The 25318-nt window shown below is 41.9% G+C and overlaps 1 protein-coding gene across 1 annotated transcript in view; it reads left to right on the forward strand.

Annotated features, from left to right (window-relative positions):
- The window catches only part of LOC126251384 (protein RER1), an 83128-nt gene extending 59076 nt beyond the window's left edge, over positions 1-24052 (forward strand). The window contains exons 5-6 of the mRNA XM_049951773.1: positions 9169-9383; positions 23481-24052. Of these exons, the coding sequence (XP_049807730.1) occupies positions 9169-9383; positions 23481-23573 (308 nt within the window). The 3' untranslated portion in view covers positions 23574-24052. The remainder of the gene's footprint in view (positions 1-9168; positions 9384-23480) is intronic.
- The last annotated feature ends 1266 nt before the right edge of the window (positions 24053-25318 follow it).

Raw genomic sequence — 25318 nt, forward strand, 5'->3', positions numbered from 1 at the left:
GTGTGTGTGTGTGTGTGTGTGTGAAAAAATAGTACTATGTTTTATGAAAAGCATACGTAATTGTATGGACAGTGATACCGAACTATCAGATTGTTAATTCTCTTTACCACTGCGGTATTTAATGCCATCGCCATCGAACTTTAAGAGCAAATAAACCGGACTGTGAAAGTGCCGCTAACAGTACTTTGTTGTGGCCGACACGAACAGTGCTTTTATGCGAATGAACTTTGCTGGTATTGGTTTTGGGTGGTGGAACTGTTGTCTATCACATTCTATCAAGCCGTGAAAGTAAAGACTTTAATTAACTGTGCAATATAAGTGACTGTCAGTGACGTCGACAAAGTTTTAAATGCGAGAACAGAGTGGACATTGTTTACGGTGTCCTTCACACACAGGAACAATTCTATGAACTGTGTATTTGTGGCTAAGACTATATGAATGTGACGAACTGTGTAATTATGGACGAAAGCATCTCGGACAGTGCATAAAGTGTAAAAACGAGCGATGTCTACGTAATGTACTTTGAAAGAGAGGAAATGTCAACAACGGTCGTATACTGGCGTCTTGTGGTTTGTTAATAACCACAGGGTTAATGATACAGCTGTGCCGGAACTTTGTGTTTTGCCAGAGAAGATTAACCAGGTTTCGCTGGAGAAGATTAACCAGGGAACTGCCTGTATCCTGCTCTCATCATCGTAACCCGCCGACATCGTGCTGCCCAACGCCACGCTTCGTATGCAACAAAAAGTTCAGAGATTTCGCCAATCACTATCCCCTGACCTAGAAACTTTCTTTCTCTATTAAAAGTATAAGAATTACAGACTCTATTCAAATAAATTCTTTGTTTAGTGTATGTTTGCTTTCTGCTAACGAAAATAAAATTACAATCAGTGAATTCAAAGTTGCCTGGTAGTCATTGTTGAAACACAAGTAAATATGAACTTCTTCCTCTCACTAGAACTAATTCTTCTTGCATGTCAAAATTATTGTAGTTATTTTATGAAGTTTTATGTATTGTTAAGAGACTAGACGTATGACAGTGACTAATAAGAGTATTTTGTCGCGAAATATGGCGTCGCGCGAAAATTACGGCGACCGCCATAATTGCTTGCGTTCTGACCAATAACGTAAAAGCTGCTATTCCCGTATTGGTGCATTTCCTGCCGTGAGCGTGAATTATGTCAGCTATCAAATCACATAGGGACTGTTTACCCAGTAATAAAAGTTTTTGATACTGTATTGCTACGAGTAGTAGTAATAAGACACACTGGTTTTACTCAAAAGTGGGTAGATGTATGGTGAACCCCCCACCCCCCCATGTTCATGCAATTAACAGTATTGTGTGTGATTCACGAAATTTTGTCAGTTTTTCTAATTCCTTTCAGATGTTGTCTTAGATGTCTTTGAAGTTTCAGAGAATATATACACAATTTTGTCGGTTCAGGTTAATTTCAGAGCAGTTTCTCATGAATATTAGAGTTTTCAGGTCATAAACAAAGTGGGATCGTGACCAGTTGAGAAGTATAACAAAGAGTGTGGTTTTCCAACTAGAATTTTGGATGACTTCACAGTTCAGAATTTGATATTTATTTTTCCTGTGGGTTGAGGTCATCACAAAGTCCGATCTGTGGGACCTGCTCACGAGGAAAATTCTTGTAGGTTTCCAAACTTTCTTCAGAATGAAACTTCTCTCTTACCTTAAGATTGCATGGAAAGTCAGTAAGCTTCAGCTGAATGTTCACTGCAAAAGAAATTGCAAAAAAAATGTTGAAATCAAATTCACTCATTTTATGTAAAATACGGGAAAGGCAACCCCACTCACCTATAATGAATTGATGGTTGTAGCACAGCACAACAGAAAACAGCATTCAGAGTAAATTTTGAGCTCTAGCTCTTTTTCCAGCAATAGTACACTCTTTCACATATACACAACCACACGGACACCCACATGCACACACCTGTGGCCATGGGGTGAGTCTTGCCGATGAAAGAACCATGTAGAGAAGGGTGGGACAAACCACAAAAAGTATAAAAAGATCAATTCATGGGTTTACAATCATTTTGAAGAAGCCAGAAAGAAGAGCCATCTGGATGAAACCCAAATGTTACAGCAGTAAGCAATGTCGACAGCAGCTTCATTGCAGTCCGAAGATTTTGAACTAAAACATAGTGTGAGTCATTCAATGTAAAGTATAGGATTCAGCTGCAACATGTTACCAAATATGTTAGAAGAAGGGGAAAACCCTGTACGTTCAAAGAATTATTGTAAACAGCAGAGACCTTTAAAAAGCAGATGCTTGATATATTTCTGCAATTCGACACTCATTTTGTGATCAGAAAGATCAAACTGGATGTAAATATCACATTGGCAGGAAATTAATATTGTCACATCAAGGTGGAAAAACTTGTGGAACTTGCTATCAACCTATTAACTCACCTGACATTCGTGTACCACCCAGTACAAGGAAATACTTTCTGGGAAACTCCTGCCATCAGCCTTCAGCTGGCTTCCACAAATTAGTGGAAAATTCAGTCCTGAAGTGGTAAAAGAGATGAACTGACTAATGACAATAGATCTGAATGTGTATGTAAATGTGAGAAAATCTGAGACACTGGCAAAAGAAACATTCAATCAGTTCATGGTACAGTTAAGCAACTATATGTTGAAATGGAGCGATTCTTGTTCATAAGTGGTTCGTGGGATGGACAGAACAATCCTGCATTGTATGAAGTCTGTTCAAAAAATTCCAGAACATTATCTTAATTTCATGCTAAGGATGTGTTCAAGCGAAATTCGGTTGGCATCTCTGCACACACTTATCTTTAATATGCAACTGCCGTAAGTTTCATTGTTGTCTGTCAGTTATTGTGCAGTGCTGTATTTAGTAGAACATTGTCACATAGTTTGCGAATTTCAAGGCGGCAGAGTTAGAGGAGCAACATGTGTGCATTAAATTTTGTGTGAAACTCATAAAACCTTTATAGAGACATACCAAATAATGCAGGAAGCCTATGGTGATGAGTGCTTAAGCCTTACTCGGTGTTATGAATTGTTCGCACAGTTTAAAAATGGTCAAACAGAAGTTAAAGATGACCCTTATTCAGGACCCCCTTTGATGTCTACCAACACCACTCATGTCAGAAACGTCAACAAAATTGTGTGTGCCAGTCAAAGACTGACTGTCTGAGAGATTGCAGAAGAATGTAATATTTCAGTTGGATCATGTCATGAAATCCTGACACAGCATCTGGGAATGCATTCTGTTGCTGCCAAGTTCATCCTATGGCTCATGAGTCAGGACCAGGAAGATCTTTGTCTCAAAATCTGTAAAGAGCTTTTTGGATCACACAAATGAAAGAGGACATTCTGTGTGAGAATCATAACTGGTGAAGAGATGTGGGTCTACAGTTATGATGTGAAGACCAAGGTTCAATCTTCACAATGTTTCGGGAAAAGTTCCCAAGGCAAAACAAAAAAAAAGCTGGTCAGGTCAAATGTCATAGCCATGCTAGTAATTTTTTGACTGTGAAGGGTTAGTTCATCATGAATTTGTGCCACAGGGACAAACTTTTAATCATTGCTATTACTGGGACATGTTGTGATGTTTGCAAAAAATCTGGGAAGGAAATGGCCTGAAATGTGGCACTCTCGCATCATGATAATGTGCTCACACATTCATCCCTGTTAGTGCCCGACTATTGCACAAAAAATGAAATCACTGTGCTGCCTCATCCTCTGTACTCTCCAGACCTGTCTGCTGTGGACTTTTTCTTTTATTTCTAAAGTTGAAAACCTCATTGAAAAGGAGAAGATTCGGAACCATAGATGAGATAAAAGAAAACTCTCAAACAGTGCTTCTTGCAATCCAGCAAGAGGCACACCAAGACTGCTTCCGGAAATGGAAATGATGTTAGGAGCTACAAAGAAATTGTGGAGGAGAGCATTTCAAAGGAGATCATGCACAATAAGTAAAAGGTAAGCGCAGAAAAATTCTGTAGACGGAGTTCTGAAATTTTTAGAACAGATCTCATATGATGAAAAATTCCTGGGTGTAGATGGAATACCAGCCTGTTTATTAAAAGTAATTCCTCTGAAGTGTATGCCACACTGCCAACCCTGTGACATATGGTTTTACTGGCAAGTAAAATATTTAATCTGAAAACTGTAGAATAGTTCTAAGAGTTCATTGCACAGCAAAGGGATATCACAGCTAGACACAATGCAATAAAAATACATGTATTCATTCATAATCAACTGCATGGGCCTGTTCTCAGAAAAATCTGTTGTACATGGTTTGCCATGAAATTATTGCCAATGTGTGAAATATTCAGCAGTGTTAATGAAGTTCCTTTCTCAAATGAGATTCATAGCAGGAAATGTCTGGCAAACCTACCTTTGCATGATCGCATGGTATTTGGAATTTCTATGGCCCAAATGTTTCTACGATCAGTACAATACAAGTGAATGCACCAAATCTTCGTGATGAATAAACATAGGATTAAAATATAAGGATGAATGTAAGAAGTAATTTAAGAATGAAATATAAGAACATGGGAATATTAAAATATTATCTCTGAAAGCATCATATGCATGTTACATTATAAATGTTATTTGTAATTTTACAACCAGTATAAAACCCTTGCATCCCCTGACTTGGTAAGAAACATTAGTGTAGAAATCTTCTGCAAACGAGGGTAGATAAATGAAAATAAATAAGCAGTTGTTGGGTTTTGCACACTGGATGCAAATGTGTGAAGCTGCAACACCAGCCGCTGTGCTGCCACTTCGATTGAACTTGTCACTGCTAAAAGGCACATGAAGTACATCGAAAACTTGTACCGTCATTTTCTCAAAAATGATAAAGTAACTATGGATAAGCTGATACATGTTCTCTTATTTTGACCCCTCTTCCACTGAACTGGCTGTGTGAAAAGCATGATCCCTTTCAGTTAATACCATTATCTTGGAATATTTGGCCCTGTGCTTTGTTGTTAATGCTGTAAGCCAAACTGGAAATAACAATCACCTTAAACTGCAAGGCAATCCAGATGATATTAAAAGTATTCACAGTATAAGTACATCTGCCCTTTTTCTTTGCCAGTCATTATACTGGTTTCAGTGACATTATTCTACAAATGTTTGATGTAGCGTCTTGTACAATTACACAGTTTTAGTGAATTTAGATTTTGCAGTAAAATGAGTGGCAAACCAACCTTCTATGTGAGGCAGTATATTGGAATTCTCAGAACATTCAACAAATTCAAAACTTCTGTAGGGTGATTTAGTTTCATTTGTATCAGTCATAGAATAACTCACTCAAATAACCATTCTGAACTAGTATAACTTCCAATGATACCTGGGTATATTTCGCTTATGTGTCATTGATATTAGACAATTACTTTGTCAGAATGAGTTAGCCAGAAATTTTGTCTGTTGTGTAGGCGCCTTCTCGTAAAAGGTTTTCAGCAAATTCTGATGCTCTTGGTTAATGTATGCAATTGTCCCTCACTGACACATGAAATACCACTCAAAGCATTTTAGACACTATTTGTAAACACAGTATGTGAGAAAACAATTTTTTCCACCCAGTGCGACCCAACTCCTTACCAATAGCAGGAGATCAAGGGCCAAGGGCTATCTATCACCACAATTGTAAGTGGGTGGCAGTGAGTGTTCACAAATAAAACTGTGTCTGTACACACATTCGCTTACCTTTTATATGTACGAGGGGCGTTCGAAAAGGCTGTGCAAAGTCCGAGAGATGGCACCACCGACGTGTATAGAGATCTTGTTTAGTCAGTAGTATCTTTGGAAAGAACGCACACTAAGTTTCAGGCATATTGGTCTATTTCTTTGTGTTTGGCATTCGTGTGAATAAAGGAAGTCGAGTGATTGTCAAAAAATGGATGAAGAAGAATTTCGTGTGGTGATTAAACATTACTTTATGAAAGGCAAAACACCTCAGGAGACTAAACAGAAGCTCGATAAACATTACGGTGACTCTGCACCTTCGATTAGAAAAGTTTGCAAGTGGTTTCAAAATTTTTGGAGTGGCCATATGGGCACAAGTGATGCTGAACATTCTGGATGCCCTGTGGAGGTTAAGACTCCAGAAATCATTGATAAAATCCATGATATGGTGATGGATGACAGAAGAGTTAAGGTGTGTGAGATTGCTAGTGCTGTGGGCATCCCAAATGAGCGGGTACATAATATTTTGCATAAAAATTTGGACATGAGAAAGCTATCTGCAAGTAGGTTGCGCGATTGCTCACACTTGACCAAAAACGAAATCATGTGAAGTGTTGCAAGGATGGTGTGCAGCTGTTCAGGAAGAATCTGCAGGACTTTAAACATTGTTTCATCACTGTGGATGAAACATGGATACATTACTGTACTCCTGAGACCAAACAATAATTTAAACAATTCATTACCAAGGGAGAATGTGCACCAAAAAAGACGAAAACCAGCCCTTTGGCCTGAAAGGTTGTGGCGACTGTCTTTTGGGATAATCCAAGGGATAATCCTCAGACTATCTGGAAAAGGGTAAAACTAGCACAGGTGCATATTATTCATTGTTATTGGACCGCAAAAAAGTCCTTTCCCATCACGACAATGCACCAGCACACACCTCAGCAGTTGTGGTTGAAAAATTAATGGAAATAGGATTCCAACTTGTTTCACATCCCCCCCCCATTTTCTCCAGACTTGGCTCCCTCAGACTACTATTTGTTACCCAATTTGAAGAAATGGCTGGTGGGACAAAGATTTTATCCAAACAAGGAGGCGATTGCAGCAACTAATAGTTATTTTGCAGACTTGTCCAATTCCTATTATTCAGAAGGTATCAACAAATTATAACAGCGTTGGATGAAGTGTATAAGCCTAAAAGGAGACTGTCGAAAAATAAGAGATTTACCTCAAACACATGAGTGTTTTACTTTTGCATGGACTTTTCAAACGCTCCTCATATATCTATTATGTTTTATTAGTTCATTAACTTTCCTCCATCCCTCTCTCCCTCCTTCCTCCATCCCTCCCTCCCTCCCCCACTTTGACACCTAGTCACGGATTATTGTAAAACTGTACATTAAATTCTACCGAACTGAGGTAGTGCAATGGTTAGCACAATGGACTCACATTCAGGATGACAACGGTTCAAGCCTGCATCCAGCCATTCTGATTTATGTTTTCCGTGATTTCCCCAAATCACTTCCGGTAAATGCTGGGATGGTTCCTTGGAAAGGGCACGGCTGACTTCCCTCCCCATCTTTCCCTAATCCTATGACCAATGACCTCACTGTTTGGTCTCCTGCCCACATCAACCAACCAACTATTAAATTCTTATGTGCACCGAAAAATGCATATAAGTCAATAACAACAGCCTGATAAGCACCTATATCATCTCAAACCTTAAATTGCTATCATAGATCATTTTTAAATGTTAAGATATTAGTGTTTGTATTTGTGCAGTTATGTTTATAAATATAATGTATTAAGTTTGACTTTCTTGATCTTGTGTATCTTGACTTCACATCCCTCATTGGAGAAGTTGAGTATCATTAATACAAAGATTTTGTTTTCTTTGGGTTCATTAACTTAATGGAGGGACACCACATTGGACATATTCATATGCTATGTACAAAGAGTACTAGGAAAGTTTTGCAGTACAACTTTAATTTTTTCTTAGTAATTTCCACCACATTGAATACATCTCTCAATCTTCTGAAACCAATCCCTAAACCAGTTCTCCCTAGTTTCTGTAGGGAGTACGGCACACTCATTGTCCCAAGGCCTCAGGAGATCCTCATCACTTGAGAAGTGCACTCCTTTCCGCTTCATTTCACATGCAGGGACAGTGCAAAGCCACAAGGAGCAAGATCTGGACTGTAAGGATGGTGCTCAAGAAGTTTGTCCTGTATCCTGCAAATATTCAGTGCATGATTTGGTGTGGTGAGCTGGAGCATTGTCATGATGGTGAAACAGTGTCCATTCTTGACTTCTGTCACAGGTTCTTCAAAGTTTGGATGTCGTTGGACAGGCACTGCAGTCTCCACTTAGCTGTGACTGTCTTCTGTGTGTCCAAAACAGTGCACTGCACAATTCCACTCGATTTGAGGGGGGGGAAAAAAACAACTATCACTTTCTCCTTTAGTGATCAGGATTTTCTGACAGCTACAGGTGTGTCATCGTCTTCAAAGACCCAAACTTTGTTTTGAGTCTTAGGTGACATGTCGTAATAATACAGCAAAGTCTTGTTCCCTGCCACGATGTTATTCACATATTGAGATTGTCCCTTATAAAACTTCTTTAAGATGTCCCAGCACCAAGTCACATGTCATGTGATCTGCTCTTCTGTCAGCCTGAGTGATCTGCTCTTCTGTCAGCCTGAGTGATCTGCTCTTCTGTCAGCCTGAGTGATCTGCTCTTCTGTCAGTCTGAGGCACCCAGAGACAACAAAGTTTCTTTACTTGCAAATGATCATGCGGAATCGAATGAATTGTGGGTGCAGTTATTCCTAAGGTATCCTCCATCTGCTTATAGGTTATTCGCATGTCATTGCCTAGCATTTTCCTCGCAGCATCAGCGTTTTCCTCTGTAACTGATGAGCGTATCATTCCCGTCCTCTGTTGGAATTCTCTGTACCACCTGAATATAGTTGTACGGTGTGGACACACATTACCGTGCAAGAGTAATTTCTTCAAAGAAGTTGTCTATGTTTAAACCACAGGTGAAGTTGTACTGCAAAACTGCCTGAATCTCTCTTCATGACCACGATACCATAGCAAGCACTTCAAACTAACTCTGCTAGTGAATGACTGTTCCCACATACTTGGTACAATTGTTAAAATGCAGGTATGAAGTATTCTCAGAACACAACAGCAATCAGCCTCCTGCAACTTATTGTTGTGTTGTATTGCAAAACTTTACTAGTACCCTTCGTACATACCATAAGAATATGTCCAATGGGAGTCCTCCATTAATTTCATGAACCCAAAGAAACCAAAATTTGTGTATTAAGACAATAAATGGATTTCACTTAGCATGATACTGTTTATTGTAATCTGTTTGTTGTTTTAAAATTAGTTGTTTGATACTCTACTTCTCCCTTTTGTCCCTGTTGTCATAACTCTGAACAGTTGTCACTTTTTATTTTTTTCTTTCAGATGATGGTCCTGAACTTCCAACAAAGGCAAATGAAGAATTCAGGCCATTTATCCGTCGCCTTCCAGAGTTCAAATTCTGGTATTCGGTGGTAAAGTCCACTATATTGTCAGTCATCTGTACATTTTTTGACTGCTTCAACATTCCTGTCTTCTGGCCAATTCTTGTTATGTATTTCATAACTCTGTTTTGTATTACAATGAAGAGGCAGATAAAGGTAAGTTTCTACACTGATACATTTGTATATCACCTACTTTTATGGGAATTTGAGAGAAGGAAAACTGACAATCATCTCGGCTAGAATTCAGGTATAATAACTATGTACAATTAATTGCGCCAAAACTGTCGCATTTTTGGGATTTTGTAGGTGAATGGAATTCTTTTGCCTTGCCATGGTGCACTTATGACAAACTAGTAAATCCTAAGAGTATGTATTGTATTAGGTAAAATGAAACTCCCCATGTCAGTATGAACTGAGGAGTAAACATGATAATTAATGTGTGCTGACAGTTTATTGCAGAGTAGGGTTGTTGTAAAGACAAATTTTATTTATTTTCATCTCTGTTTCTTAGAACCTCCAGAAATGTAAAGCTGATTTCTTACATTGTTCTATTGGACTAAATTTTGATATAAATATCGTTACTTATGTTAACTGATCATTCTAGACACGAAAAGTTGCTGATCATTTTAGACACTACAAAAACTGTGGATTTTTACACTAATATTAATGGAGTGTGATGGTTTTTACATCTCAACCTTACTCCAACCCGTAGTGGTTCTCAGAATCTGTAACTCTCACTCTTCTTCTGAAACATGTGTGCCCCCCCCCTTACACACATTTATTTTCCATATTTAATGAAGCCAAGGACCAGAAGCAATCTTTACTGATGAGCCAACATGTTATGTGACAAAAGCCAGACTGCTGCATTGTGTAAACATATTACATATTATGCTTCCATTCCCAATCCTATTTCTGTCTTGGGCAGTGACGTGGGGAAGTTGGCATGAGTAATTGTGTATGCCATGCCTTAGATGGTTATCAGTATCATTGTGACAAATATTGTGCCGCCACTACACATATTACATCCACTTGGAGTGAAAAAAATTCAACAGGGTGAGTGGTGGAAGTGAAACCTGTTGATTGATCTTCAGAGACATCCAGCTTCACAACATATGCCATAAAAGAAGCTTGTGAGATGAGATGCAGCTGGCTATGTGATCAATTATGAACAGTAGATACCTTCAGGAATTTTGTGACGTCACTTAATGGGTATCCTGGAATCGCTGGCGTTGTAATACTAGAGCCCAGCGAAGAGGAGGAGTGGTGGGGGCCTACCAAGGCCACCGTTTCGTCTTGCGCAACAGCGGATGAATCATGAACTGTTGAAACATGCCCAAACACGCCCTGGCAATTCATGCAGGCGCATGTCCCGGCTTGCATTTGAAGACAGTGGAAGTCGTTTGCTTGTCCTCGTTCTCGTTGCATCACCTTCTGAATTACGTTTCTCTTGTTTCTCCTCTCTGGATATGTAGAATGACACCATCCTGTGAAATACAGTACTTCATACAACCTATGAATATTTTCAAACCTCCAGTGAATGCAGTTTTCATTACCACACTTACACAAAGAAAGTTCTTTTTTCTTTTTAGAAATAAGTGTAAGCCTACCCATTTTACCCTATAATATAGGATGCCTCCTTTTCTAGGATGGCCTGCGGCTGTGCACCTGAGGCAAGACTTTTGAGGTTCAGTTTTATTGAGGTTCTAATAAGTATATCACAAAGGTCTGTAACGACCTTATTTAAAATTGTAGTAACTTTTAGCACACCCTATACCATTAGGCATAAACACACAGTCTCTATACGCTTCTCTAAATTGTGTTAAAAGCTGCTCCGTATTAGGTTTGTAATACCACAAGTCCTCTAGTACAATAACAGCTGCTGATACATTTATTTTGTTTCCATAAAATGTCCTTGCAAGTTTGTCGATTCGAGCATCGGTATCAGAAACCAGGAAAGCAAGCCGGAGACTATCAGGATAATGTCTGATGCGTTCCCAGTTTTCGTAAAAACAAAAATGCCGACATGAGCTGGAACAATATGCTTTTATTTAAGATGTTATATTGCCTTTCCTCTTACAAAATGTTAGTGTTTCAATATTTTTAACCATCATAGATACATATTTCAATTCAGATTGAACATTTTCATCAGCTTTAGGCTCACTACCACTTAAAAGAACACCTACATAAAAAGGATTAATCTGGAAAAGAGTATTTATAGCACCACACTCTTCAATTCTTGTCCAATCACTAACTTTACTCACAGGTACAGATTTCTCTGGATGACTATACATGACAAAACGATATGAATTTTTACCAGTATACCTCCTCCACGGAACACCAGTGGATTCAAATCCTTTAATACTAAATTTACCAAGCTTATTACTAATACACAGCTTAACTTTTTCCATATTACCTTGTTCTTCAAAAAATTTCTTATTAGCACTACTGTCCAAAGTTAGTCTCTCAACCCTAACATTAATACGATAAATATGTCTTCACCTTGTTAGTAATTACATTCTGATATTTATTAGCAAAAAAAAATATTTTTTTTTTCATCCTTAATATTATGTCCCCCCCTGCGGGTCCGGGGTAAGAATAGGCCCGAGGTATTCCTGCCTGTTGTAAGAGGCGACTAAAAGGAGTTTCAACCGTTTCGGCCTTCCATGTGATGGTCCCCCTTGGGGTTTGACCTCCATTTTTCAAAATTCTACAGAAGTACGAGCCTTTTGGGGAAGGAGCCTTTTGGGGAAGGACGCCTTACGTGGTGTCTCACTGGTCCTCAGTGCACTAAGACCCAGGCACTCAGCATTGTAACGACGTTGTAACCCCACCTACTATTCCTCAAATTGGGCCTAAACGCCTGATGGGTTGCACAAGTTACACCCATAGTGCATCCCCATCTGCACCTACGATCATGATGGACTTTCCATGGCACACGACATCCAGCACGATAGCCAGCCCGTTGTGGTGGGGTCGTCATGTACCCTCTAGGTTGTAGCCCCCTGACAGCACAGGGATCGTACTGCCGATACCTGAGCTGCACCCTCCCCACGTCGGACAAGGAGTAGATGCCCGTCTCCTTGGGGCATCAGGACTCCCGGCAACGGTCATCCTGCCAGGTGGCCCTTGCTGAGGCTGGGTGGCGCCCGTGGGGAGAGCCCCTGGTCGGAGTGGGTGGTATCGGGGCGGACGTTTCGCAGATGAAACGTCAACATGTATCAGGTCGCTCTGCGGCCAAGTCTTTTAAAATCAAAGGTACTGTCTCTGGTTCTGGTTCTCCTGCCCTTTCCCCCTTGGCCACTCCCTGGGAGGAAGGACAAGCCCGCCGGCTTGGGGCGAAGTACTTCCCCCGCTATTTAGTCTGTTCTCGGACCGATGGGGGGACGTTCGCCACCTCCAAGCCCATGTTCTTTGTCCAGCACATCGAGGACATCTTCGGGGAAATCGAGGCTCTCAGTAAAATGCGTTCGGGGTCCGTTCTTATAAAGACCACCTCCGCCACACAGTCGGCGGCGCTCCAGGCATGCGACCGACTAGGGGACATCCCAGTGTCCATTGTCCCGCATCTGGCACTGAATAGGACGCAGGGGGTTATTTTTCATCGGGACCTCCTGCTGCAATCTGATGAGGAGCTCGGGGTCAACCTGGAGCGCCGAGGCGTGCATTTCGTCCGGCAAGTCCAGTGCGGCCCCAAAGACCATCGCATCGACACCGGGGCCTTTATCCTCGCCTTCGAGGGGGACGTTCTCCCCGAGAAGGTAAAGGTGATGTCCTACCGGTGCGACGTGCAACCTTACGTCCTGCCTCCTATGCGCTGCTTTCGGTGTTTGCGCTTCGGGCACATGTCGTCACGGTGTGAGGCTGAGCCCCTTTGTGGCGATTGTGGACGTCCTCTTCGTGAGGAACATACATGCACCCCACCACCTCGGTGCGTCAATTATCCTGGCATCCACTCGCCTAGATCTTTAGACTGCCCCGCATATCAGAAGGAGAAGATGATTCAAGAATTAAAAACTTTGGATCGTCTCTCTTATTCTGAGGCCAGGAAGAAGTATGACTGCCTCCATCCCGTGACGTTGACAACTTCGTTTGCCTCAGTCGTGTCCACTCCTTCCACAATATCCTCATCCCTATCCTGTCCCCCCTCCACCTCCTCACCCCATCCGGGGTGTATGCCTCCGCCTCTCAAATCCCTCCCTTCCAAATCCTCCTCCCTCACGGCCCCTGCCCCCTCTGCCCCAGGGGCCACCCTTCCTCCTCCTCCTCCTCCGCCTCCTGAGAAGCGATCCTCTTCTCAGGCGTCCATCGGGGAAACGTTCCGGACCCCAGCTTCCGAGGTCTGGCTTTCCAAAACGGACCCCGCGTGTGAGGACCTTCTTCGGGTCCCGCCCACCATCCCTGTGCCTCATCGGACTTCCAAGAAGGCCTCCAAGAAGTAGTCCTTATCCCCCTCTCCACCCCGGCGCGTTTCGTCTGACGCTCCATCCATGAGTCGCTGCTCCCGGCCGTCCTCAGTTTCGCCGGGGCGCTCTGCTGCTAGGCGCTCAGCTGGCCTCTCGTTGGCGAATGATGCTGTCCCTCCTACGCAACCCGGGAAAGCGGCCGCAGCTGGCGACGACTCGATGGAACAGGATCCGCCTCCCGCCGGTTGTAGCGTTGTTCCCTCGAAACCTGGCCCTCTGCGGCCGTCGAGGTTACCAGCTCTTCACCCGTTTCGTTCCCCCTTTTTTCTGACTAGTGATGGCTTTGTTACATTGGAACATAAAGAGGTATTCGATCTAATCAGGAGAAATTACAACTGCTCCTCCGCCTGCACTGTGCACTCGTCCTTGGTCTCCAGGAAACCAAGTTGCGCCCAACTGACCGTGTTGCTTTTACCCACTATACCTCGGAGCGGTCTGACCTCACCCCTGTGGACGGTATTCCGGCTCATGGTGGGGTCATGTTGCTCGTTCGGGACGATGTCTATTACCATCCCATCCCATTGACCACCCCACTCCAAGCAATAGCTGTCCGTATTACTCTTTCTGCTTTTACTTTTTCAGTTTGTACCATCTACACTCCATCGTCATCCGCAGTTAGTCGGGCCGACATGATGCACCTAATTGTTCAGCTTCCTCCGCCGTTTTTATTGTTTGGCGACTTCAATGCCCATCATCCCCTTTGGGGCTCTCCTGCATCCTGTCAGAGAGGCTCCCTCTTGGCGGATGTCTTCAACCATATCAATCCTGTCTGCCTCAATACTGGCGCCCCGACTTTCGTCTCGGACTCTACTCATACCTACTCCCACTTGGATCTCTCGATCTGTTCTACCACTCTTGCCCGTCGGTTCGAGTAGTTTGTCCTTTCTGACACCTATTCGAGCGACCACTTCCCCTGTGTCGTTCGTCTCCTGCACCACACCCCATCCCCACGTCCTTCGAGCTGGAACATACCGAAAGCTGACTGGGGACTTTACTCCTCCCTGGCGACCTTTCCGGACCACGATTTTCTCAGTTGTGACAGTCAGGTCAAATACCTCACGGCTGTTATCATCAATGCTGCCGAACGTTCCATTCCTCGTACTACCTCTTCTTCACGTTGCGTTTCCGTCCCCTGGTGGAATGAGGCTTCTAGAGACGCTATCCGTGCTAGACGACGTGCTTTATGCACCTTTCGCCGCCATCCTATGTTGGCGAATTGTATTGGATACAAACGACTCCAAGCGCAGTGCCGTAGAGTCATCAAAGACAGCAAAAAGCTTGTTGGGCCTCTTTCACCAGCTCCTTTAACAGTTTTACTCCCTCTTCTGTCGTCTGGGGTGGCCTGCACCGGCTGTCGGGCATTAAGGCCCACTCCTCGGTACCTGGCCTGACTTCAGGTAATGAGGTCCTTGTTGATCCTGTGGATGTCTCAAACGCCTTCGGCCGCTTCTTCGCAGAGGTTTTAAGCTCCGCCCATTACCACCCTGCCTTCCTTCCCAGGAAAGAGGCAGAAGAGGCTCGGCGACTTCTTTCCACTCGCTGAATCTGGAAAGTTATAATGCCCCCTTTACTATGTGGGAACTCGAATGTGCGCTTGCACTGTCCCGGTCCTCTGCTCCGGGGCCAGATGCCATTCACGTTCAGATGCTGGCCCACCTTTCTCTGGCAGGCAAAAGCTTCCTTCTTCGTACCTACAATCGTGTCTGGATCGAAGGTCAAGTCCCCATGCGTTGGCGTGACGCCGTCGTTGTTCCTATACCCAAACACGGGAAGGATATACACCTTCCTTGTAGTTACTGCCCCATTTCTCTTACAAGCTGTGTCTGTAAGGTGATGGAGCGCATGGTTAACGCTCGGTTAGTTTGGATTCTTGAATCTCGACGGCTACTTACCAATGTTTAATGCGGCTTTCGTCGCCGCCGCTCCGGTGTTGACCACCTTGTGACCCTGTCGACATTCATCATGAACAACTTTTTGCGAAAGTGCCAAACGGTAGCTATGTTCTTCGATTTGGAGAAGGCTTATGATACCTGTTGGAGAGGAGGTATCCTCCGCACTATGCACAGGTGGGGTCTACGCGGTCGCCTGCCCCTTTTTATTGATTCCTTTTTAACAGATCGAAAGTTTAGGGTACTTGTGGGTTCTGTATTGTCCCACGTCTTCCTCCAAGAGAACGGAGTGCCTCAGGGCTCCGTCTTGAGCGTAGCCCTTTTTGCCATAGCGATCAATCCAATTATGGATTGCATTCCACCTAATGTCTCAGGCTCTCTTTTTGTCGATGACTTCGCGATCTACTGCAGTGCCCAGCGAACATCCCTCCTGGAGCGCTGCCTTCAGCACTGTCTAGACAGCCTATACTCATGGAGTGTGGCAAATGGCTTCCGGTTCTCTGAAGAGAAGACGGTTTGCATCAACTTTTGGCGATATAAAGCGTTCCTTCCGCCATCCTTACATCTCGGTCCCGTGTTTCTCCCATTTGTGGAAACAACTAAGTTTCTAGGGCTCACACTGGACAGGAAACTTTGTTGGTCTCCGCACGTCTCTTATTTGGCTGCCCGTTGTACACGTTGCCTTAATGTCCTCGGAGTTCTTAGTAGTTCATCTTGGGGAGCGGATCGCACTGTCCTGCTTAGCTTGTATCGGTCCATAGTCCGATCGAAGCTGGATTATGGGAGCCTTGTCTACTCGGCCATCCCTCTTACGCCGTCTCAACTATTATCAGTCCTTCTTCGCCGATTCTCTTGACCGTCAGTGTGGGTTGTATGTGTCCGCCATGCTGCCCCCCTGGAGTCCGCTTTCGTCGCCTGCTTCGACAATTGGATTTTGCCCTCCCTACCACCTTCAGAGAGGGTGAGAGCCCGACACCACCTTGGCTCCAGGCTCCGGTTCATATTTATCTCGACCTCAGCTCGCTCCCGAAGGAGGGTACTCCGGCTGCAGTGTATTGCTCACGGTTTGTCGAACTTCGTGCGCGACTTGCCAGTCGCACCTTTATTTACACTGATGGCTCCAAAACTGACGATGGTGTCGGCTGTGCCTTTGTCGTCGGGGCCGTCACCTTTAAATACCGGCTCCTCGACCAGTGTTCCAGCTTTACGGCCGAGCTTTTTGCTCTCCATCAGGCCGTTCAGTATACCCGCCGCCACCGCCATTAATCGTATGTACTCTGCTCTGATTCACTTGGTGCTCTTCAGAGCCTTGGAGCTCCATATCCGGTCCATCCCTTGGTGCAACGGATCCAGCGGTCCCTCCATTCTTTTGCTGATGGTGGCTCTCCTGTCAGCTTTCTGTGGGTTCCCTGCCATGTAGGAGTGCCTGGGAATGAGGCTGCTGATGCTGCAGCCAAGGCTGCAGTCCTCCTGCCTCGGCCGGCCTCCCATTGTGTCCCGTCATCTGACATTAGTGGGGTTGTTTGTAGGAGGCTTGTCATTGTGGTGGGATACTTGGTCATCACTTCAAGGAAACAAGCTCCGGGCAGTAAAACCGTTCCCAACTGCTTGGACAACATCCTCCCGACCATCTCGGCGAGAAGAGGTCCTTCTGACCAGGTTGTGGATTGGGCATTGCCGGTTTAGCCAGCGCTACCTGCTCTCCGGTGACCCAGCCCCGCAGTGCCCTTGTGATCATGCATTGACCGTGCGCCATGTTTTATTGTCGTGTCCCCGTTTTAGTCAATCTCGTGTTGTCCTGTCTCTGCCATCTACTTTACAGGATGTTTTAGCTGACGGCGCTAGCAGCTGCTCGTGTTCTTCGTTTTATTACTTTGACTGGATTGTCCAAAGACATCTAACTCTTTCACTTATTTTATCTGCAACTTCGTAAGAACTTTCTGGTGTCCCCCCCCCCCCCCCCCTTGAGTTTTACTAGATTCTATGTGCTCTAACAATTGTGACTGGGCGCTAATGACCTCAGTAGTTGAGCGCCCTTAAACCCCAAACAAAAAAAAAAAAAAAAAAAAAAAATTATGTCTAAAAGAAGGAAATTGAAGAGCAAATGTATCAAATTTTCCATCAACAAGATCTGTTTTACCACCATAATTAAATTCAACATTAATAGTTACCACAAATTGCATTCGTCAACGGCACATCTTCCCCAAAGTAATATATGATGTCATACGCAGACGCCTATGACTCCATCGTCTCTTCCTGCGAATAACATGATGCCTCATCGGACGATATCTCCCCTGCAAGAGGACGACAGTGTCCATCTCCTCCTTCACAAATAAACAATGGCCAATATGGCAAGTGTGAACAATGTTTAATCAAGACAAAAGTGCCTCATCCGTAATTGCCATTTCATTGGACATAATATAATGAGCCCCGAATGAGTAATTGTTAGGCTGGGTTAATTTTTAACATTTACTGTTACAGGCGTACCTTCAACAGTTCTCTTCAAAATGCCGGCAAACGGCTTCCATTTACTCATAATGTGAAGGCATCAGTAAGTTGCAAATTGTAGCTGGTGGTGCATGGGGAAAATAGTAACCTGCACCACCGCCCTCCTGGGAACTGGAATTTGTCTCACATTGGTTTCTTGTAGCCCACTTCCTTTTCTGTGTCAGCCTCTTCATTTTAGAGCAGCACTTGAACCCCATGTCTTCAAAGCTCATCTTATAATGTTCTTTTAATACTTTACTTTTTGTCGGAGGTGCCAGTATAGTGTACTGGCACATACCATCACAAATCAAGCCCTGAATATATACCCATCTCCAGCTTCCCTTAGTTTTTCCCATCTTCCTCAAATCAAGTCTCGTGCTGTAATCTGTCTCTGATAACCTCATTGTAATTGGAATGTTAAACCATACCTTTCTTGCATCTCGCACAATGAAAGTGCTAAAATTGTGAACATTTATTTTAGAAAGATAAGAGCCTCTGTATTCTAATCTGTATAGATACTAAGCAAGCCACTGTATTTTGATGATAACTAGAAAAGAGCAAACTAGTAACAGTTGTAGTTGCCCTGAAAAGAACCCATTAATCAAGCCTACGTACCACAATTCGTATTCCCACTCCCATGTGTATAATCAACAGTTAAAATCCATTTTTTGACAGAATTAAATTGAAACAGAATGAATGGTGTATGAAGAGCAAAGAATGTTGTAAAAACAGTGTGTGTCTAGTATGTTATGGAAGGTACCCATTGATGTTGCGACACCCATGTATAATATATGCACCCTGTAACATGCCAATTTGTGTGAGGGATACTTGGAGTAAATGTAAAGTATTTGATAGCAGAGTAATTTACGGGCAGTTTCCGATTGGAACAATTTATTAAAATATTAAGCTAGCTACATGAATTACACACACAAAGCTCAATACACGGAATAAAAAAAATCAGTGTCCATAGTTGCCCATAGCAACACAAAAGATCTTCACATACCAGGGAGGCATAGATTCTAAAATCCCACACCCCCACTAGAATTATGCCTGCAAAAAAGACGCACACGCACAAAAACAAAAAACTACTTTCTCAGTCCAAAATCTTGCAGTAGCAGATGATGGCGTGCCTTTGTCAGAGATTTTGTCGTCATATCTGCCAGCATTTGGTCTGAAGGTACGTGCTCCACAGTAATATGTACTGCTTCTGTTTTTTCCCTTATGAAGTGGTGTTTTGTATCTAAATGTTTGGTTTGAGTCTTATAGCTGCTTTTCTTAGACAGGTCAATTGCTGCCTTGTTGTCACATAATAGTTTCAGGGTCTTTTTTGGGGTTTGGTGATATTTCATTGCGTAGCCTTTGAAGCCATAGAGCCTCAAAACATGAGGTGGTCAGATCCATATATTCTGCGTCAGTTGTAGATAAGGCCACTGTTGGCTGTTTTACACTGCCAAGATATCACTGCTCCTTGAAATTTAAGGAGAGATCCAGTTGTTGACTTTCTGTCTTCAGAATCTCCAGCCCAATCTGCATCACAGTAACCTACTATGTGGCAGTCCTCTGATTTAGAAAACTAAAGTTTCATATCCTTGGTACCTTTTAGATATCTGAAGATCCTTTTGACTGCTTGCCAGTGCAATATGCCTGGATTATTACAAAAACGGCTAACAGTTCCTATCGGAAAGTCTAGGTCCAGCCTTGTTGCTAATTGAACATACATTAAACTACTTATTGCTTCACGATAGGGTATGTTCTTCATAGCTTCTTGCTCTTGTTCTGTTTTTGGACCCACGTCATGAGTGGGCATCTGATTACTGTCCAGTGGTGTACATATTGGATTACACTCTTTCATATTAAATCTGTTGAGAATTTGTTCCACATAGTGTGTCTGATCCATCCACAAATAACATCCTTCGTGGTTCCTATTAATTCTGATGCCTAAACAGTTGGTGAAGTTACCAAGATCTTTCAGCTTAAATTTTTCTCTGAGTTTGTTTTTAAAAGCATCTTTGTCTTGTGAATTGTTACTAAAAATGAGCATATCGTCCACATAAACAGCAACTATTAAAATGTCTGAACCTTGATTTTTATAAAAGACACAAGGATCAGCTGTTGACCTTTTGAAGTGTAAATTCAATAGTGTACCATCTAATTTCAAGTTCCAGCAGCAACCACCTTGCTTCAATCCATATACTGCCTTTTTCAGTCTTTGTACACCATTATCTTTCACTGTCTTTGTAACTCGATCTACTTCTGGAACTTTCATATAACTCTCTTCATGTAAGTCACCTTGTAAGAAAGCTGTGACAACATCTAAGTGGTCAATTGCAAGATCACATTTAGCAGCCAAAGCAAATAAATACCTTAATGAGTTATATCTTATGACTGGCGCATACATTTCATCGTAGTCCAGGCCTTGCTTCTGAGCACGACCTTTTGACTAGCCGTGCTTTATAGCATACAATGAGACCTTTAATCTCTTTCTTTCTTTTAAATACTCATTTTGCTTTTAATCTCTTTTTATTTGAAGGTAAATTGGCAGACTCCCACGTGTGGTTCTCTTTGTGAGATTGGCTGAAGGCAATGCCAGACAAGTTACAGTTTTCAGTGTTGTCTGACATCATAGTTTCCTCTAATGTCGAAGGATTGGAGTCAGTTGGCTGTGTTTGGACTGAGTCATGCAGTTTCTTTGGGTTTGGAATTCTCGATGACCTTTGTATTTGCTGCACTTGCTCATTATCATTAATTGGATTGTCTGGACTTGTTTCGTCATTGCTGCTAGTATTCATTGAACTGCTACTTGATGTTACACTCTCAGGTTCAGGTTCAGGTTCTTCTAATTCAGTTGTAGATACTTCATCTAGCTTCTTCTGTCATTGGGAGAAACAGTTGACTTGGTTCCTTTGACTCAGTTCCCTCTTTACACTGTTTCGAAGTATCATCAGAAATCACATCTCTCGTTTTATGATTCTCTGACAGTTAGGGTCAAAAAGTCTTGTATGCTTTCGAATCTTCGCAGTATCCTACCAGAATACACTCAACACTTTTTTTGTCCCATTTCCGTGTGTTGGCTCTTGGAATGCGAGTAAATGCCTTACTTCCAACGATTCGGCTTCTTGTTTGTCCTAGCTCCTTCTGGGGTCTTGTTCTTTAGCGCATTAGTCGGAGACCTGTTAATTAAACAAACAGCAGTGGAGACCGCCTCTGCCCAGAATTTATTTGGCAAATTTGTTTCAAAGAGATGGCGTCTTGCTTTTTCTACTATTGTACAGTTGTAATGCTCAGCCACTCCATTTTGTTCTGGTTTATATGGCATTGTAGTCTGTCGGATTCCTTCCTTTCTGAAAAACGTTATCAGATTATCATTAACATATTCTGTGCCATTATCGGTGCGTAGAGTGCAGATCCTTTTTCGAGTTTGCCTTTCTACTAGATTTTTCAATTCTCGTATCAGTTGTGCTACTTGATGTTCATTTCTGAGAAAATATACAAATACTTTCCTGGAATAATCATCAATTTGAGGAAGGAAGTATTTGGCTCCTCCAATTGATATAGTTTGCATCGGCCCACACATATGAGTGAACCAGCTAGAGAATTTCTGTGGCTCTTGAGCTAGATCGTGCAAAAGGAAGTCTTGTTTTTCCCCCTAAGCAAATTGCACAGGGCATATTTATTGTTCCCTTATATGAAATTCCACTAGACAGGCCATAAAAAAGTGCATCCATATCTTCAGAATGCAGATGACCTAGTCTTTTATGCCACAAGTCTGCACTATTTGCCTGCAATATGGATTTTGCTTCAAAATTTCAATCATTTGGTTGGTCTAGTCAGTACATTCCGTTTGCTAATGACTTATTAGCAACCACATTTTTGCATTCATCGTAAATACAACAACCTTGCTTGTTGAATAAAATTGAATTACCTTTTTCCACTATTTTACAGTAGATTTGTGCTTAGCTGAGGCACATACAGAATATCATCTACTTTGGTTCTAGCTTTCTTGTTACCAGTGAGAACATTTACAAATGAAGATCCTATAACTTTTATGGGTAAGTTTTCATTATTTGCTATTAAAACTTGTGAGCCTGCCAATGCTTCAACACTACTTTCGTTAAAAGGATATTTAGACGTGTGCTGATGCACCTGAGTCTACGTACCATTCTACCCGCGTATCTTTACCTGCAGCTGCTGTTGTGACAAACGTCTGGTAGTTGGCTGTCTTGGCCAAAGTTTTTTTTCGTTGTTGTTCTTCTTGCTGTGATAGTTTTTAGCCAGGTGCCCGTATTTGTTGCAGTTATAGCACCTGGGACCTTTTTTGAATATTACATCACTCTTTTCTTTTTGACTCATAGAGCAGCATCGCTAATAGATTGTTTATTACAAGCTCCATCATTTATTTCTTGCAGTAATTTACTTTTTATGGAGTCTCCTGTGATCGGCACGTTTGAATTTTCTAAGCCCATAACCATAGGCTTATATTCGTCTGGTAATCCTGCAAGCAGAATACACCCAATCCATTCTTCTTTAACTTAACAATTCAAGCCATTTAATTTTTGTGGCATGGAAATTATCTTTGACACACATTCTTCTACTGACGAACAATTATCCAGTCTGGTTGACAGTAAAGTTTTTAATAAGTCCATCCTCCTGAAGAGACTAGAATCTTCATAGACTTGCTTTAGCTGTTCCCATGCTTCTTTTGCTGGTGAACATATATCAACAGATGGACGTAGAGTATAATTTTGGCTCTTGCTGTACAAACTTAAGTTGCGTCCTGTACTTTGCCACTGATGCATCCCTACAATTGTTAGTGTCCTAAATATGTTCGCATAGCGAACTGCCAGGTACTGTAGTTTTCTCTTCCCATCAGTTTTTCAATTGTAGGCAGTGATTGGTATTTACTGGCATCATGATTTTAGCGATTATGTCGTTCCAAATTACCGCGCGCTGCTGCTAATTTCCCTGAGCCAGTGATCTCGTAATTTTTTTTAGAATATTACAGAACAGTTTATTAATACATTAAGCAAGCTACATGAATTACACACACAAAGCTCAATACATGGAATAAAAAAAATCATAGTGTCCGCAGTTGCCCATAGCAACAAAAGTCACACACCAGGGAGGCATAGATTCTAAAATCCCACAGTATTCTACCTATCCTCCACTACTGCCAGCATCACTGAGAGAAGTGCATAGCACATATCTAGCAGCAGTGACATGTCATGCAAGTGTATTTGCAGCATTAATATTGGGCTCATATTGAGTATGGAGGTGCTCTGGCCTTAATTATGAATGTTTCAGTAGACATCAAAGTTGATCCAATGCTCAAATTAATGCTTTTAATTGCTATACAATTGTTGTGCATATTAATCACTTTGATAAGCATTTTTTAAACAACCAAATTTTTGTTTCAGCACATGATAAAGTACCGCTACATCCCATTTACTCATGGTAAACCCAAGTATCAAAGCCATGAAGACGGTGGAAAGGCAGTTAGCTCTAAGTGACAAATCGGAAACTGTCACTGGCAAGCCCGAAATTGTATTTATTATGACTTTGTGAAGTGCAAGTACTGCTGTTGGCTGAGAACTTCGAGGTGCTGCTACAGTTTTTAAATGGGATCAGAGAAGTCGTTACTAGTCACCATTGTCATTTTCCTAGTTGCCCCATATTTTATTGTTTGTAAGTGAAGACATAAGTATTATTTTGTTTCAATTAAGTCATCAGACCTCTAATCCCACTGGATAATTTTACAGAGTTGTATTTAATTTCCTTGCTATCAAGCATATTACAAATGCTTATGTCTGTAAGAAAGAAATGATACAAATTTATACTTAATTATTGTTGAATTATATCATTGGTGACCATATTTTGTTGTATTTTTACTGTGTAGTTGTACCTTTTGAAATTTGACTTTTGTACATATGTTTTACGTATTGTTCCATGATGTCAGATGTCACAAATGTAAAGATTCCATAAATCATCATCAATTGTTTTTCTTGTTTGAGTCCTTGGAAAATACGGTTTTTAATTGCTTAAGAATAGTCCTGTTTTGTACAAATGTGAATTAAAGCACCTTAATTACATAAAGGTGACACTTACCTACAGTGAAGTAATAAGTTTTTATAATTTTAAAACTTTACTTAAAAGATCTGAAACAAATAATTAATGATGGAGTGCCTACTGGAATTAATCAGATCAGTTTAGAGATAACTAAACTGTCAGATAATTCTTGGGGGTCATATTATTAAAATGTGGCTCTTAAGATTCGATGTATACTTTGTGTAGAGTCCAAAGACTGTACTCTATGTTGTAAGAACTTGTGCTATTCTTTCTTCAGTAATAATATTCAGTGCAGAAGTATTGAACATTGTCCGGGCTGTAACTTTAGGATTTGTTTCAGGTATTTTCCTAATTATTATCTACTAAAGACTGAACTTACACTGGAATTAGAGATTGCTAAAGTTTCTTAAGATAATAAATTTTGCTATCTACTGGTTGGTTCGTAGTGCTGTTAACAACTGGTTGTGCACAGTGAGCGCACGGAGAATTGCACGAGTCTGTCTGTGGGAACAGTGAGGTTACTGACCAACAATTAGGATATACATTAAAACAAAAAGTACATTTTCATTCAAATATATTTACTGAAGGCTTAAAATACAAAACATTTCATTGTTTGATATTTTTTTGAAACTCTTCGTGGTGGACTGTTTCCATGGTAATTTCATTTGATTTGTTTAGAAATGAATCACTGTCATCATGAAAATCATTGTCACTTTCATTTTGACTTACACATTCCTCTAAAAGCTCTCTCTCTCTCTCTCTCTCTCTCTCTCTCTCCCTCCCTCCCTCCCCCCCCCTCCCATCCCCCCCTTTCCCTCCCTCAAAAATGACTTTACATGAAGAACTAGCCGTGTTGTGCCTACAAACTTGAACATAATTACAACATTTTTCTTAACACAAGAGCTGCAGTTAACATAGGCTTTTCTAGATGCTCACTAAGTACCATTGATGCCAACTAGTACAGCCAGATTAGAGACAGGCACATGTGAGAGCTACGAAAAATTGTGTGGAATGGGGCTCGACATCAGAACAGAAAACAAAATTCACAATGTCGAGCACCACTCCTTGCTGGAGTGGAAACGGTTAATAAGAGAATGTTCTCAATGGAAAGTAGCTCGGAGTGCAACTGTTGTTGAGAGGGTGCAAAATTTGGTGATGGCAGATCGTCGTCTGACCGTGCGGGAGATTG

The sequence above is a fragment of the Schistocerca nitens genome, chromosome 4 (genome assembly GCF_023898315.1).
Source record: "Schistocerca nitens isolate TAMUIC-IGC-003100 chromosome 4, iqSchNite1.1, whole genome shotgun sequence".
NCBI lineage: Eukaryota > Metazoa > Arthropoda > Insecta > Orthoptera > Acrididae > Schistocerca > Schistocerca nitens.